We start from the raw sequence: 16146 nt of genomic DNA, 5'->3' as shown, positions 1-16146 counted from the left end.
AGAAATACACATGAGAAAAATACTTACAAATTGGCTTAACTGCTTCTACAGAGTACAGCCAGTCAGGAAGAGTTAATAGCCACAATCAGATAAGAAGTTTTTTTTAAGGCATTATAGCCAAAGAAAGTAATCTGTAGGAGAGTTACACTAATTCAATGGCAGGGCTCCAAGCAATGCTCTAATTATAATTTTAAAAAGAAAGAAAAGAATATGTACGCGCGCACACACACAGAGTATTTGTTCCGGAGCAAATAAAATGCCTAAGCACCACAAGTCAGACTCCATTACGTGGTCAGCTGAAAAAGTTACTTGGCTCTTTGTCATGATAGCTGTCATAACTCAACAAAACACTGATCTAAAAATGACAGGAACTTGATTGCAGTCTCTCTCTCCATACAAGAAGGAATCAAAACGTCTGCTGAACAAACTGTAGCAGTAAGAGTTCTAGCAAAGGTCATCAGAGATGTGAATCAAACCCTCAGAAGATTTGGGAACAGAAGACCCTCTAATATGTTCTCCTACCTCATGTTGGGTTTCAGGAAGAAGGCTGAACACGCATCTGAGATTATGTGCATGCTTGCCCTACTGAATTACAATGTAATTCAAGAATGGAATGTGAATGCTGGGCCCATGGTGACAAAGCCCCACTACTGACACATTAATTGGACTGGAGTACTTGGCAAATGCAAAAGGCATGTCTACACCAGAAAATTATTTTGAAATGAAATAATAATTCCCGAAATAACTATTTTGAAATAGCATATCCACACCACAGGGAAGCCTTGAAATTACTCTGAGGTGGGCTCCCCTCATCTGGATGCGCTACCTCGACTTAGAGCCCCAGGAAGCACTACGGAGTAATTAATTACTTTGAATGGCTCTGGGGAGTAATTTCGAAATAGTGGTAGTGTGGAAGCTTATTTTGAAATAAGTGTTATTCCTCATTGAAAGCAGGAGTAATTATTTGAAATAACTCAATGTACACCAGGGCTTTCAGAGTACATTGAACTCTGTTTAATCTTGAATTAGTTGTGTTTTGCCTCAAGCCTATTTCTCAAATCACGTAACATTTTACTGAAGGTGTCTGTCCTTCAGTATTCTGTTCCCCTTCTGCTATGCCCATTTTCCTGGACAAAAATGTTTTTTTATTCTATGTCCAAACAGAAGAGATGGATGTTTTCCATGCCCTAATACTTTGTTAGGTGCTCCTCTGTTAGTAAATGTTGCCATCTAGAAGATGGCAACCATACTGGCTCCATATTGGCCTTTAGTCACATGCTTTCTTTCCTTAGTGCAGTGACCAACAACAAGATGACCAAAATCATCTGGGTTGTTTTTGTGTGTGTGTTTCTTTGTTTGAACGGACATGAGAGGTTTGTTTTCAAATCAGCCTTTGCTTTAACAACTCTGAGATAGGGCACCGGCACCTTGAAGCATGTTGTATGGTGGTGAGCACTCAAAAGATCCCATGTGCACTAACTGAGTACTATATGTAAGCACGTATTAATCATTGTGGTTATTAAGTAGAGGTTGAACCGCTGTAGTCCAACCCCTCAGGACATAACTGGTGCCAAACACGAGAATTTGATTGTCTTGCAGAATTACCAACACTTCCACTGCTTCCTGGGTTCTTAGTCAGAACTAAATCACAGCACAGAAAAGTGTCTTCTAATTTACCCGAGAGCCAGGCCTGGTGGCTGTAAATAAACTTTATGGAGCTACAGGAAACTTGCCCATACCCATAAGTAGTGGACATCTGGCTAACTAAAATCATGCTGGACCACAGATGTTGCTGGACCAGAGAGTGTTGGATCTGATGAGTATAGATGGAACCTTTCTAGTCTGTCACCATTCCATGCAAGAGTGCCCTGCAATACAAATTCATTTCAGTTTGGCTACAGAAACAACATTATCTGATTAGATAACCACATTGGAGATCTTTGGACTCTCAACATATTTTTTCTAGCCCATAAAAAGAAAAAGGTGGCTTCTCAGAGGACAACGATCTCATTGCTGGACCCAGTGAATCCTTTTTAAAACTAATCTTTTCTCAGTCACCAAATCCCAAGTGAAAGTCCTGTGTCCAATGAAGTAATAAGCACTGTAATAATTTGCTGTCAAACGGTGCCTTTAATTCAAAGTTATTTTCTTTACAAATAATACCTCTCTCACTGGAGAGTGGTGAGCTTCTCTCTCAAGTGAGGGACTAGGGTTACCAGGTTGCTTCAGGAAAAAATACCAGACACGCTTGATGGGGGCAGGACTGGCCGGGGAGAGGAGGGGATGGGAAGCAGGGCTGGCCGGGGCAGATCAGGAGGAGGAGGAGAACCGGCTGGCGGGAAGGAGGGGGAGAGAATCGGGGAGTGGGACTGACCCGGACCCATGCACATCCCAGGGCGCTGCCTGACCCGCGCATGGTCCCAGCGAAGCACGAGTGAGTCTGGCTACGGCTCCACGTTGTGCTTGAACAGCGCTCAGGAACACAGACAGGGCTTCTCCTCCTCCCCAAGATGTCACTCCTATGTCAGATGCAACCAGAGGCTCCCAGTGCCGATTGTGCCCTGCTTCCCAGCAACTCCCCCCGCCCCCACCAGGTTGTCGTTGGGTGCCCAGCCGGAAAACCAGAAAATACCGGACATTGCACATGTCCAGTATTTTCTGAATTTTTTTTACCAGACAGTCCAGTTGAATACCAGACACCTGGCAACCCTATGAGGGACAGAGAAGCTAAGTGAATTAGGCCAGGTATATGCTACCACTTAAGTGTAACTTACATGGTTGAGGGATGTGAATAAAAGCTTCACCCGCCAACATATCTACTGCCTCTCATGGAGATGGATTTATTATGCTGAAAGGAGAGCTCTCTCCCATCAGAAGAGTATTTTTATCAGATGCACCATGGTGGCACAGCTACATCAGTATAGTGGTACTGATGTAGTGCTTCTGGTGAAGACTAGCTCTTTGTTGCTGAAGAACTCAGAGGATACAGAAGCAGAGACAGGATGAGAGCATGGGCACTTGTATACACTGAACTGAAGAACCAGGCTCTTAGGCTTGTATTTTACCTCTCAGAAGAGGGGTGGGCAATAATTTTCACAGTGGGGGAGCCAATTCATGAATTTTGGTATGTGGTTGAGGGCCAGCTCTGGGCTCCCAGAAGGAGCAGGGTCTCAGGCAGAAAGGGTGGGGCAGGAGGATACGGAGAGAGACAGTGTGTATGAGTGAGAGAGACACTTCGTGTGTGACACATTCTGTGCCACACACACATAGTCATATGCACCCTGCCGCACACACTTGATCTGTGTCACAAAGTCTGTGTGACCCACAGAAACTTAACCAGCAGCAGCCAGCACACACACAGAGAGAAGCCACACCCTGTCTCTTTATGGGAAATCCGTCCTGCTGTGTTATCTGCCCTCTCCCTCGCTCTGTACTCCTCTGAATCACTTACAGTGCAATTGATTCAATCTGAAGCATGGATGGTGTGTCTTCCTCTTCCCCATCTCTGTGCTGCAGACAGGCAAGGAGACACATTGACTTCAGTACTCCCCTCTCCCTACATCCTCCCCCCCACACACACTCTGCACAGCTAGCAGGAGAATTCTGGGAGCAGCTTAGCTGCGAGACAAGGTGGAGGAGGGGCAGCTGAACACATGCTGGAGTACAAGTATGTATGTTGTGCTATCACTTGGGTAGGCTGGAGAGAAATGCTCGACAGGCCGAATCTAGCCCCTGGGCCTGATTTTGCCCACCTCTATCCTAGAACATGCAAATATACATGGATGTTGTTTTTTATTTATAGCCAGAAGCAGGGAGAAAATGTCCCATTTTAAACACGTTGGTTTTCCGTTAAAAGCATTTGTGGAAAAGAGCATCTAGATTGGCACGGACGCTTTTGCGCAAAAGCATCCGTGGCCAATCTAGACGCGCTTTTGCGCAAAAAAGTCCCGATCGCCATTACCACGATCGGGGCTTTTTTGCGCAAAACAAATCTGAGCTGTCTACACTGGCCTTTTCGCGCAAAAGGACTTTTGCCCGAATGGGAGCAGCATAGTATTTCTGCAAGAAGCACTGATTTCTTACATGAGATTGTCAGTGTTCTTGCGGAAATTCAAGCGGCCAGTGTAGACAGATGGCAAGTTTTTCCGCAAAAGCAGGTGCTTTTGCGGAAAAACTTGCCAGTCTAGACACAGCCTATGGGTAAGCCCACTAGTGACAAAAGGGAATACACCTACATTGACTTTTGCATTCTTACTCCAAGAGTGAATTTGGTTGTGTATTTCTGGGAAGGGGGTTTTCTAATTTGCTTATAATTCTCTCTCACACACATTAATGAGTTCATCCTCAAAGCTCTCTTGTGGCGTAGGGAAATATTGTGGCACAGGGAAGTATTTATGTCCCTATTTTACAGTTAGGAACCCGACACAGGTTAAGTGACTTGGCACTACCACACACTTCCTATATGACCTTGGGCAAGATTTGGACTTGGATCTCCCAAATCACAATCCAGTGCCATAACCACACTGCCATAGTTCCTCTGTGACCATGGAACTGGGATTCGTGCTGATGACATCTGTTACCAGAAAAAGCAAACTAAAATATAATAAGAACAAACTGTTAAAATGGACCTTGTGTGCAGGGCTATAAACACACAAAAAGCACATACATAAAATAGACTTTCAAATGTTGACTTAGAGTTTATATAATTGGAAGGTTAAAACCCTTCTTTGTTGTTTCTTTCCTTTTTCATTAGAACAGTAGAAGACTATAAAATAGTAATTGTTAAACCCCTTCTGGCTGCACTATGGACCACCAAAGAAGATGAAAGATTATCATAATGTCACAACAATTTATCAGTTGGGGATTTTGTTGCTGCTGCATCAAAGATAAATATGAAGAAACAATGCATTCATCACCCCCTCAGCTTTTTCACTCTTTCTTACTTTATCTGAAATCTCATTCTTGTCTATGGAATAATAATCTACCCACCAAATATAGAAACAGAATTAAAAGAAATAAAACAACACTCCTCATCTGAGTGGCCTTTTTGTGTACTTGTTTTAAAATTCTCCAGTTTCAGTCCCAATTGGGATTGGATGGCTCAGGAAGTTGGTACAACACCCTCTGAGTGTTGCCTATTGAACTAGTGATTCAGATATGACTGATTGCTGACCTACATCAAAAGCTTTGATGGTCTCAGTAAACAGCTAACAGGAGGCCTTAGCAGCTGTTCTAGCAAAAAGTTGTCCTGATTATAAAACAGAGAAGCTCTGGATTGACCAAGCACATTCTACTTACTACTCTGAGAGGTGGGTTGCAGAATAACATAATGGGCATTGGTGATGACGTGTTCATATTTACTTCCTGTGCTGTACTTGTTTGTGGAGACAGGCCTTCAAGAATCTCTAAGTCAGACACTGTGCAAATTCAGCGCTTGTTAGAGGTGCTGGATTGGCAGCTCTGGAAATTGAAGCGAATGGAAAGACTCCTATTGATTTCAGTGGCTTCTGGATCAGACCCCGAAGTATTTATTAATGTTTCATTCCACAAACTAAAACTTTCTCAATGAATAAGGTGTTGTTTAGAAAACAATGTACTTAAAACTGCAAAGATAATTCACGGTTCCTTTAGATTTGCTGCTCTCTACCATTTTAAAAAGAGGAATAAGGCTTAACTTATAGAGGTCACCACCAAAATACATACTGGATTGCTAACAGTTAACACTTAAAAACAGCAGAAGCCCCTAGTCTCAGCAATGCCATGGAGAAGAGGCAGAAAAGGAATGTAGGCAGCTGCTTCCCGTCTACAAAAGATTTTGCCATGTTGATTCCAGAACTGATTCTCAATCAAACACAGCAGTGATCTGTTGATCTGAAAATAAGCTGACTTCCCAAGCATATCTACTGTGAAGTAAGGAATAGAAACCAGGTTCCCTAACCCTCACTCAGCCTCCCTGTGCCTCAGTTTCCCCGATCTGTAAAATGCAGATAGTTATACACACTCTAGTAAAAAGCTTTGAGCTCTGTGGCTAAACAGTGGAATATAAGCACAGAGTAGTATTGTTCCTGCCAGCAAGTGCCATAACAGCTGGTCTATGATAACAATGATGGGTTAATTGGAGTAAAAGTGTGGGACACCAAAAATGAAGTCAGGTGGATATCCTAGCCCATACAGAGGGTGAAGAAAGCAGACTCCATTTTGCTGGAAGTTGTCTACTAAACAATGAGTGACTCAATTACTTTGAAAGAAAATAGAAAGATTAAAGTGTGTGTGTGTGTGTATATATATATTTTCCTTACAAGGTATTATTACACCTGTGAAAGCTGCTAAGCCTCGGCCTAACATTTCACCAGTGCTTTCTGCTCTCATTTTCCATCAAAATTAACTCCTGAGTAGAAAACAGTTGGATTTTCCACTGTTCTAATGCCTGATTTGTTTGCTCTTTGTTGGAATGAGCATGATGTTGATTCTAGTGAGCAGAGTTCTACACACACAACAGGATGCTAGAGGCAAGCAAATGAATCTGTGGAGGCAAATAAATTAATGGGTGTGTTTTAGCACTGACAAAAGGTGCTGGCTGACAAATTTAGTCTAGATTAACACTAAATCCAAGTCACTTATTCTTACACCTGGAGTAAGCAGAACCCAAGCCTCATTCTCCTCTAATTCTCAATGGTGTAAAAGGGGAGTAAACCCATTAATGTCAAAGTGGTCTTAGAGTCACAATAAAATCATGGCCAATAATAACACTAATTATAACTGGATGTTTTATTTAAAGCTCCATCTCCTGGAGCTATGATGATGCGAGAATCTAAGATTTCATTGGGAAAAAAAAGGAGGGGAGCTTCCAGCCATAATGTGGCGGAGAAAAGTTTGAAACCATGACCCAAAGTAATAAAAAAACCTTTAAAAACAAACCAAAACAGTCTCATGCCTTTTTAAAGGCCATGATTTTGAGATGCGGAAGGGGACTGACTCGTGTTTTGAATGTCTGGGGTTAGTAATGCTAGGTGTGGTATAAGTAACTTCAGGGGCAGCTTCCCCATGCTATGCTTGCAGAGGCTGTCTTGAACTCAGTTTGGAGAGATGATTATTCCAAGGAGTGAACGGAGAATCCAGGCTACATGCCCATTCAGACTTTCACATAACTAGTACCCAGAGTTCTTCCCTCAGATATTTGTGTGCTGTTTCTACTGATCTCAAAGGGAGTTGCACACATACATCTGTGGGCAAAATTCATCGCTCCCTTGTGTGTTGCTCATTTTTATTAGCTAATCCTGCCCATACCTCCTCACCATAATGACATATGCAAAAAGCACATGTTATGTGTACTTTACAGTTTTTACTTTTAGCAGTAAAGTTGAAGGTCAATCAGAATTAATGAAAAGGAGGAATCCATGTAAAGCTTGACAAAAATCTCATTCCATAATCACTCCCAACCATGCGTGGGCTCTCACTAGCTGAGGAAAGTAGTGGCACTGTGACAAATGTAGCAAAACCAAAAGCTGGCTCTATTAAAGAGAGAGAGAGAGAGATCAAGAGGAAGAAAAAAGTCTTCCATTGGCCATCTGCAAAAATAAGGTATGTGGCCATTAAATGCAGAGGCTGTAAATATACATAAACTCCAAGAAGCAAAAAGGGAAAAAATGGACTAAAATTTAAGTGGAAACAAATCAAAACATTTAATTCTCTGGTAGCAATGCTGGGCAAAAAAATAACTGAGTCAAAATACATGTCAGGTTTGCATGCTACAAAGAGCCAATTTAAAAAAAGTAATAAAGACATTTCAGGAGACAAGACACTAGATTCAATAGCTCTCTGAATAATTTGCCCCTTTACTGTGAATGATCCTGTTGAGATTGTTGATTGGACTTATTGAAAGGCTGACATACAGAGTGATGGATGGGCAATGACATAATACCTGCTTGCCTTGTTGTTGTGCTCTTTGAAAACTGTCTGCTCTCTGTTGATAGCATTAACAAAGAGGATTGCAACCCATACCACCCTACCTTAAATACAAGAAATTTCCATGGGCACAGATTCACAGCAGAATTAAGGTGGTTTCACTGCTGGATGGATAGGAAAAATGCAGGGGCCACATGTTATCTTGACGATGACTTGGAGTCTTTTTCGTGACAACTGATTGTTAAAGTCCTTCGTCCCAGTATACAAATTATATAGTAACTATTCTAAACAGACAGATCTCTCTGCACACTGTGAGAAAAGAAATATTATACTATTCATCTTTTCTCATGTTTTTCAGGCCAATGAGAAAAAGAGATGCCTACAAATTACAGGACACCTATCTATTATATATTTGAGAGAGTTTGTGTGTCTCTCTGTGAGTCTAGAAGTTCTTGAACAAACAAACGGTAAGAGCTAGGACCACCAATTAGGTATGCAGGTTCCTTCTTCTTCAAATTTAAAGTAAGGTCAGGGTTTGGCTATGGCAGCACAATGGGATGTACTAGACTTTTGATTGTTTCTAACCAAATGAAAAGGGAAGGGTTTGCTAGCAGTGACAGCCATGCGGTCAAATGATTGGGGAGAGTGGGGGGAGCAGAGCTCTGGCTATACTTGGGGCTCTGGCTGTATCCAGCCCCAGCCACCCCAGGGAAACTGCTGCCTGGCCAACAGTTGGTGACTCCCTTTCCCAACCCAATCCCCTGTCTTGAGCGCTCCCAAACACCTAGCCTCCTGCCCTGCCTCCAGCAGCTCCCCCCCCCCGCCACATTTCTGCCCTTAGTTTCCCCCCCCCCTGCCTGCCTCCTGCACCAACCATCCCCGACTCCCTTCCCCCCCACACACACACTATGCCCTGACTCCTGTACCCACCATAGCCTGCCCTGATTCCCCCCCCCCCACCCCACTTCCCAACCCCTGCCCTGAGTCCCCACAAGGACCCAAGCAATGCTGAGTAAAACTTCTAGTCCTACAAATACACTAAGTGTGATGTATAAGTGTATATAATTTGTCTGCTATATCCCCTTTGCTAGCCAGCAGAAATACTACAGTATTTTTTCCAGTAAAACATTACATGGATCATTAAAGTGAGCAGAGTTTAACTTTTGAAGAACACTTAGCTCAGAGATACAGTGCTCATATTCTGTACCAAATTTTCAATTATTTCCTTTTATTTAGGAAACCCAGATAATTTAACTGTTCCCCATTCCTGCCTCCCCTTGCTTTACACACAGTCTGCTCACTATGGCTGTATCTAGACTACACCTCTCTGTCGAAAGAGATGTAGATTAGCACATTGAAATTGCTCATGAAGCAGGGATTTAAATATACACATGGCCACCACTTTTTTTCAAAACAGAGTTTTTTTTTTTAAAAAAACGGCAGTCTAGATGGAGATCTGTCAAAAAATAAACCCTTTTTCGACAGATCCTGTATTCCTCAAAAATGGGTCCTATGCAAGCCCTTTCAAGTCAATGGAAAAGCTTTCACTGGCTTCAGTGTGTTTTTGGATCTGTCCCCTTTGGGGAACTCCCACTCCAATTTAAGCTTTAGGAAAAACAACACATGATTTAAATCAAAAACACAACTGAGAAAAATCTAAAATCCCATTTTATGGCAGCTTTTCTCTTCAGTCAAATGAGCTCGTTTTCTATTTCTCAAAGAGCAGCATCTGGTCGCTCAGGATCCACTTCCTCCCTTCAGCTCCACAGCCCACTGCAGTTCCTTAAGAGTTAACTCTGCTGGCCCCATCCATCAGACAACCAGTGAGGCATCAGGAAAGAATGATGGATGTAAAATTATTACAGGGCTGCCACCCGATACACTTAGTGCCATTTGTAACTAACACTGGAACTGACACGCTTTTTTCATTATTAAACATCCACATTAAGTCAACATTGGTCACTGTCATTTCATGTTTGGCACTTTGTTAAAGGGAAGAGAGAAGTGGGGTGTGTGTGGAGGGGGGAAGGAGGTATAGTGGGAAGGATGAGAGGAGATGAGGTGGGCGGAAATGGGAGGAAAGGCATCTTCGACCTACTGTTCTAAAAGCATGAGTAATAAAAACAGTCTTCTGCTTACAATGCTGGAATAAATATTGTTACAAATAGCTCTTTAGTTACAACCCAGCAGACAAGTACATGTCAGAGCTTTTTAGAAGAGAAATGTACTCTCAGCAATAAGTGAGGGAACTGGTATCATAGGTTAAGAAACACTATGCAATGTGTGCACACATGTTTTTTGTAGCGTACTCAGCTTTGAGTGTGCTTTGTCTGTGCACTGCCTGTGTGCAGGGCAGTCAGAAATTAGTAAGTCTACTTGATGCAGCATACCTGAACGCATATGAATGTGTATTTGTGGACCTGTTTCCATACACGTGTGTGTGTATCTTTTTACAGATATTTGAGTATGTTCATGTATATAGGTCTGAGTGCATATACAAATGTCTGGCTACATTTTTGTCGGGGATGGAGCATATGCATCTGTTCTATGCAAATATGTGTTGTGTATTTGTGTTGTGTGTTTGTATGAAGGCACATGCACGCCAGAACCTGTGGTTGTGTACCTTCAATGTGTAGCAGATTGTGCAGTTTTTTTGCTATACAAATAGACCATAGTCCACTTTTTGATGCTGTTCCCTGCAGTGTTTGATCTGGATGAAAATCTGCACTCTTTGAGCTACATGTATAAAAGGTAATATTGTTTTTGTAGAGTAAGTATCAAGCTACAATTAACTGTAGATTGCAATTGCAAATAAAACTATATTGCTGGGTTTCCAAGAAACCAGAAAAAATACACACTTTTCTAATTTATATTTTTAATGTTCTTTTCTTTGGGTATGCAGTAAAATATCTTAAAGCATTTCAATTAAAATACATTTCAGTAAAATCTACATTCATGATGTAGGTTTTACTAAAAACCTTTGACCTGAAGTACCCACAAAGTATTAGGAGCCCACAAATCAAAATATCCAAAAGTCCTAGTCACTTTTGAATATCTTTCCCTGCTTATGCCTCCTTTTGCACAATGCCTTTGCAATCGCACATAAATTCTCTCTGTCTCGCTCCTGCCTTACAACTGAAAACACTACCTAGCTGTAGAGCCCATTCCAGTTAGCAACATGAAAACTAGCCAGTGTGTCACATGAATACATGTGGAAAACAGTCCCTGATGCTTTAAACTACACATTCATAAAGGTGATTTCCTGCCCTTGCACCTTCCAGCCACCCCCACAGACAGATTCTTAATAGTACTCATAACTAGGGGCAATTCAGAAATGCAGACCCTGACACTGTTTGGCTGGGATTACTATTAGGGTATATCTACACTGCTGGAGTTTTTTTCAGAAAAAGGTATGCAAATTGTGGTTTGCAATTTGCATACATCTTTCCGATTCTTTTTTGGGAGAGGCTTTTCTGATATTTGGCTTTTCTGATATTTGGGATCAATTGTCAGAAAAACCTCCTCTTTCTGAAGAGCATATTTATTCCTCATAAAATGAGGAATATAGGGCTTCTGAAAGAGTGCATCTGCTCTCCTGGAAAAAACCTCCATAGTGTAGATATAGCCTTCGTGTGAAAAAAGACTCAACCTGCCCCAGAATTATCTCTGTAATTTTACCAACACTGGCAAAGAAGGGACTCACACTCTGGACCGTGGCATGGCATTGTGTGCCTGCCCATAAAGATTAGTAACATTCCAGCGAGAATGCAGTGATTTAGGATCATCTTGCTCTCCAACATATGCCAGACACAGCTATGTTTCCCATTCCCACCTGTTCTGCAGGCAGTGAAGGACACAAGCAGGAAACCCAAAGACCTTTGGCAATTTGGTGTGTTCGCCCCTTATATCACTGGGCTGGCCCTTAAGCTTGTTGATGTAAACACTTTGGTCATGCTGCTAAGATGCCTGTTCTTTTGAAATACATTCAAAATAAGAGGTTCTTATTCCGGCTTCCTGTAAACCTCAATGCACAAAGATTAAGAAAGATGACGGAATAGCAATTTATTTCTAAATTAGCACTGTGTAGACAGTGCCAAATTTTGAAATAAGCTATTCCAAAATAAGCTCAAATTGTGTAGCTTATGTTGAGGTATGTATAGACATGCCCTTAGAGACCAATCTGTAATGTTCTCAGTTTCTCTTTCCCCACTGACTTCCCTTTTCATGAAAGAAGAAGAGAGAAGGGGAAGAAAAATCTTGGAAATACTGTCAGTTTCCCTTACATTGTCTCTCTCCCACCCCCCTTTTTTAAATCATATGCTTAGGGGAGGTCTTGATAAAAACTTTAAATAAAAATTTAGATGCGAACACCCTCCAACGTTGGAGAAGTTCAGATCCTGAATTGGATCAGAACTTCTTGGCTGGTTATAATTAGCTGAGAAGACCCAGAATTTATGGAAAGTTTAGCTAGGTTTCCCAACCCTACTCAAAAATGAAAGCCTGATAAAGTTTGGCAGCTATTGTACAAAAAAGCTATTTCCACGTTAGAAAAGAAAAACTGAACTCACCACCCTGTAAACACAATATCTTCCCCTTGCACACCCTAAAAGAATTTCTTCCCCCAATAAGCCACACAGGGAACATGAACTAGAGAGCAAAATAAACCCCAGAGCTTGCGGTAAGGGTGAGAAGTGAAAACAGAAGGGATGAGGAGGAGCATAACAATAGGAAAGTAACAGAATAAAGCGAATGCAGATGGTTCCACTCCTGTTACTTAATCAAAGGGCTGTGCAAAGTCACTAGAGCCAGCATAAAGTCATGTGTTAGAACAACAGCTGATCTGTGTATTAAAGAAGATTAACTTGCAGTGCCATGGTGGAGGGCCTGGGATTATTTTATGTACTTCCATTGCTGTACAAGCCGTCAGCACAATTACTGCCCTCCGATGTGAATGACTGATCTGTAACCACAGCTAAACAGCATGCTGCTTAGGGGCCTGGGTGCTTCATGAAGATGAATTTCCATACCATCAAAGTGCTTTTAATGGGCTCCCTGATCCAACCACAAGGTCTGCTTTGCAAGTATATAGGACTCAGGATGAAGGCTTCCTGTCCAAAAGGATTTGGTCGGTTGTCACTTGACAATTCCCAGCCAGCACAGGGGAGGAGAAGGGGGAGATAGGTAGAGTTGTCTCTGCTTTGGAGGATTAAAAAAAAAAAAAAGGGTACAGATGCTTTCTGAATGCAACCAACTGCTGTATCCACAGCTGAATTCAATGCGCTTAACAAATAACGGCAATTTAGCTATGCTTGCGAGGAATAGCTTGAGTCACTTTGCATTAGCATCTGGCTGAGTGTTAAAGTCATTTCTACATGGGGAGCACAGAAAAGGAATTTCTGCTCCAAGCATCCTTTCAAGAATGCTTAAATATTTGAATATAAATTCCTTTGTGCTTGTGATCACTTCGCCTTATAGCTGACACTCCACTTTCCCCCCTTTCCTTCCGCTTCTCTTCTATGTGAAATGCTATAAACATGCTCTCACTCCCCCCCTCCCCCCCCATACCAAATGCCCTTATTCTTCTAAAGGAGGTTTTATATACTGCCAGACACCTATTACACTGACCTCTTTTTTTTTTCCTCCCCCTTGCTCTCCGGAGTGTGCATGAAATTGGAGCCATTTCTACAACATTTACACCCATGCTAGACTGGTGAAAAAGTACAGTAGTGACAGACTTACATGTACATTTAACATTCATTATCCGGTCTGCTGGCTTCTCACAGCTTATTGATCAAACTCCACCTAAAAAACCAGGGAAACTGGAAAGCTATCCAAAGTAGCAATCTGCTCGTTCTGGACAACATTGTTTGACTCACAAGCTTCCCAGGATGACTGACTTTCAAGTTATTGCTAAGTAGCTGATCATTTTTATTCTATTTGTCTGCCTATTTGAATGAGTCATATGGGGATCACCAAATTCAATAATATTTTATCTTGATTATTTGGTGGAATTATAGTAGTTTTGCCTGGAGAACTATTTGGGGGAAAATGTGGAAAATATATAATACCACAGATTTGTGAAGCATCCAACAACTTTTGAATATTTCTGTGTTAGTTTAACTGTCTTGGCTCAAGGTAAATGTGGAAGGGAGCAGTGGATCTAGGCACCTAAGGGTAGGGCAGCAGAGAGTAGTCACAAGCGTATCCTGAAAAAAACAGGAAGTGATGAAACCTGTGACTCTTGTAATCCTACAACAGTGCTAGATGCAATGTATACAACCATTACTTGAGAGGAAAATATTACTTAGATGACAATTTTGCTTCTTACACCTGAGCAGGCCAGTTCAAAATTAGAATAATGCAGGGGCCATCAACTCTTATCATTTCTAAATTCCACTAAAAGTATTTGGTGCAGTTTGTATTGTCAATTCTGTTTTTTCAACTTTGCTAAGTCATCTAACATGACTTGACAGTGCTATGTTGCAATGGTCACGAAACATCATATATGACAACTTCGTAAGGCTAAATACCCAGAAGCTGAGCTTGAGTATCAGCAAAGCTTATGTTCCTAAAGAAGCTTGCATATTTTCAAATCCAGCTCATCTCTCAAAAAAACATGTAAGCATGTCCATAAAGCAAGACTTTCACTCAAACCCAGATATATCAAAGATCACCTAGTCATAATACATATTGACAGCCTGGAACAAAGAATGAGTGGTCTCCAAAGTTTTCATGAGGACTTTAAGTAAGTTTTATTCTCTAGTGTCTCCATGCCTGTGTGTGGCTGGGATTTCTTGTTTTCTGTTACAGAAACAGATGTTCTAAAAGGAAGAAGGGAGACAGAGCAGGAAAGAGAGGAAAAGAAAGGAGTGGGAGAAGCAGTGTCTGTGTGAACATGGCAAGAATATGATCTATCAGTGACTATCAGAAAAGGGAGTCTCAGGAACTGACCTTTTCTGTCCTGCAGTTATTGAGACCCAGACTATTCACAACAGCCACCTTCCCATCAAGCACCTGTTGTTCCCTCCGAAGTTGCTCCTTCATCTGGCGGGCCTCCTGGATTGCCTTGGTAACAGCATCGTGGTCATTTAAATAACCTGACGACGTGATAGAAGAAAGAATATCTTAAAAAGAAAGGAAGAAAGAAAGGAAAGTTATGAGAAAACATTTTCACTTTTGTCAGTGAAACTTATCAGTGATTTCCTTGGGCACTTAATTAAATAAGAAGGAGACAGAGACAATGAGCAGACCCATAAACCTGTCTGTGCTTGGAAATTATGCTGCTCTTATGATAGAATCACCTGGGTATAAACTATAAGAAACATTAGTACCGATAGCATCATTCTGACACTTGAGTCCATTAGTTTTAATGTTTACCCAACATTATAGAGATTGGCCCTGTGGACTATATTCAGCAGGATGTAACTTGATAAGGGACGTGGGAGGCCTTGATCATGCAAGCAATCCAAAACTATTAAAAATAGACCGTTTTTTTCCTTCCCTTTCTTAAAACTTGTGAATACATTAAAATAAACCACAGGTGGCGATGGTTTGCTAGAGATACAAAGCACATAATGGCTGGGAAAAGAAACTTCCGCTGCTGAATGCTCCCCGCCACCACCTGTCATTCAGAAATGTGTAAGAAACCACAGCTACATGGACCTATGTTCCCACTCTATTCATGTTGCTGATAGTAGGTCAGATGTCTACACTATTTGGCTGTGAATTCACTGCCTAGGGTTTAGCACAAGTAGAGGCTGAATTATTTCATTTTAAAATGTTACAATAATCACCAGTGCTGCTAATGCTATTTAATTTTAAATGTGATACTTTGTCATTTTTTTCCTTTCGTGTACTGTAGATTATACTTATTATGATCTGCATGTGATTTGTAGGATGGAATACTGATGGAAGACTTCAAGCTCCAGTCTGTTTTTCAAACAGGATAGGGGAAGCTAGTTCTATCATTCCTCCCAACCTCCACCCCCATACACTCTCTATCTCCCCTTTCTGTCTTTTAATTAGGGCATAAAATGAATCTGTAATATGAAATTGCCCAGAAAAGGGACTTCTGTTTGTGACATGAGGCTAAATCTAACCAGATCCATTGGTGAATTGTGACAGATGGAGGGACTGTGAGACAGAAGGCAAGCACTAATCACACACAAAATGACCGGCTTGCCTCAACATGTTCCATGGATTCCAGCAAACTTTACACCCTAATCCATTTTTAGAACAAAA

The 16146-nt window shown here is 41.5% G+C and overlaps 1 protein-coding gene across 12 annotated transcripts in view; it reads right to left on the bottom strand.

Annotated features, from left to right (window-relative positions):
• The window catches only part of SOX5 (SRY-box transcription factor 5), an 897303-nt gene that overhangs the window by 25860 nt on the left and 855297 nt on the right, over positions 1 to 16146 (bottom strand). For 7 of the 12 annotated variants that reach the window (XM_075898182.1, XM_075898188.1, XM_075898128.1 and 4 more), the window contains one exon: positions 14857 to 15029. In XM_075898182.1, coding sequence (XP_075754297.1) covers positions 14857 to 15029 — 173 coding nt within the window. The remainder of the gene's footprint in view (positions 1 to 14856; positions 15030 to 16146) is intronic. The other 5 variants (XM_075898143.1, XM_075898147.1, XM_075898209.1 and 2 more) reach the window with 3 other exon arrangements.

The sequence above is a fragment of the Pelodiscus sinensis genome, chromosome 1, assembly GCF_049634645.1.
Source record: "Pelodiscus sinensis isolate JC-2024 chromosome 1, ASM4963464v1, whole genome shotgun sequence".
NCBI lineage: Eukaryota > Metazoa > Chordata > Testudines > Trionychidae > Pelodiscus > Pelodiscus sinensis.
Note: the sequence above shows the minus strand (reverse complement) of the source record. Positions and strands in the feature narration are given on the sequence as shown.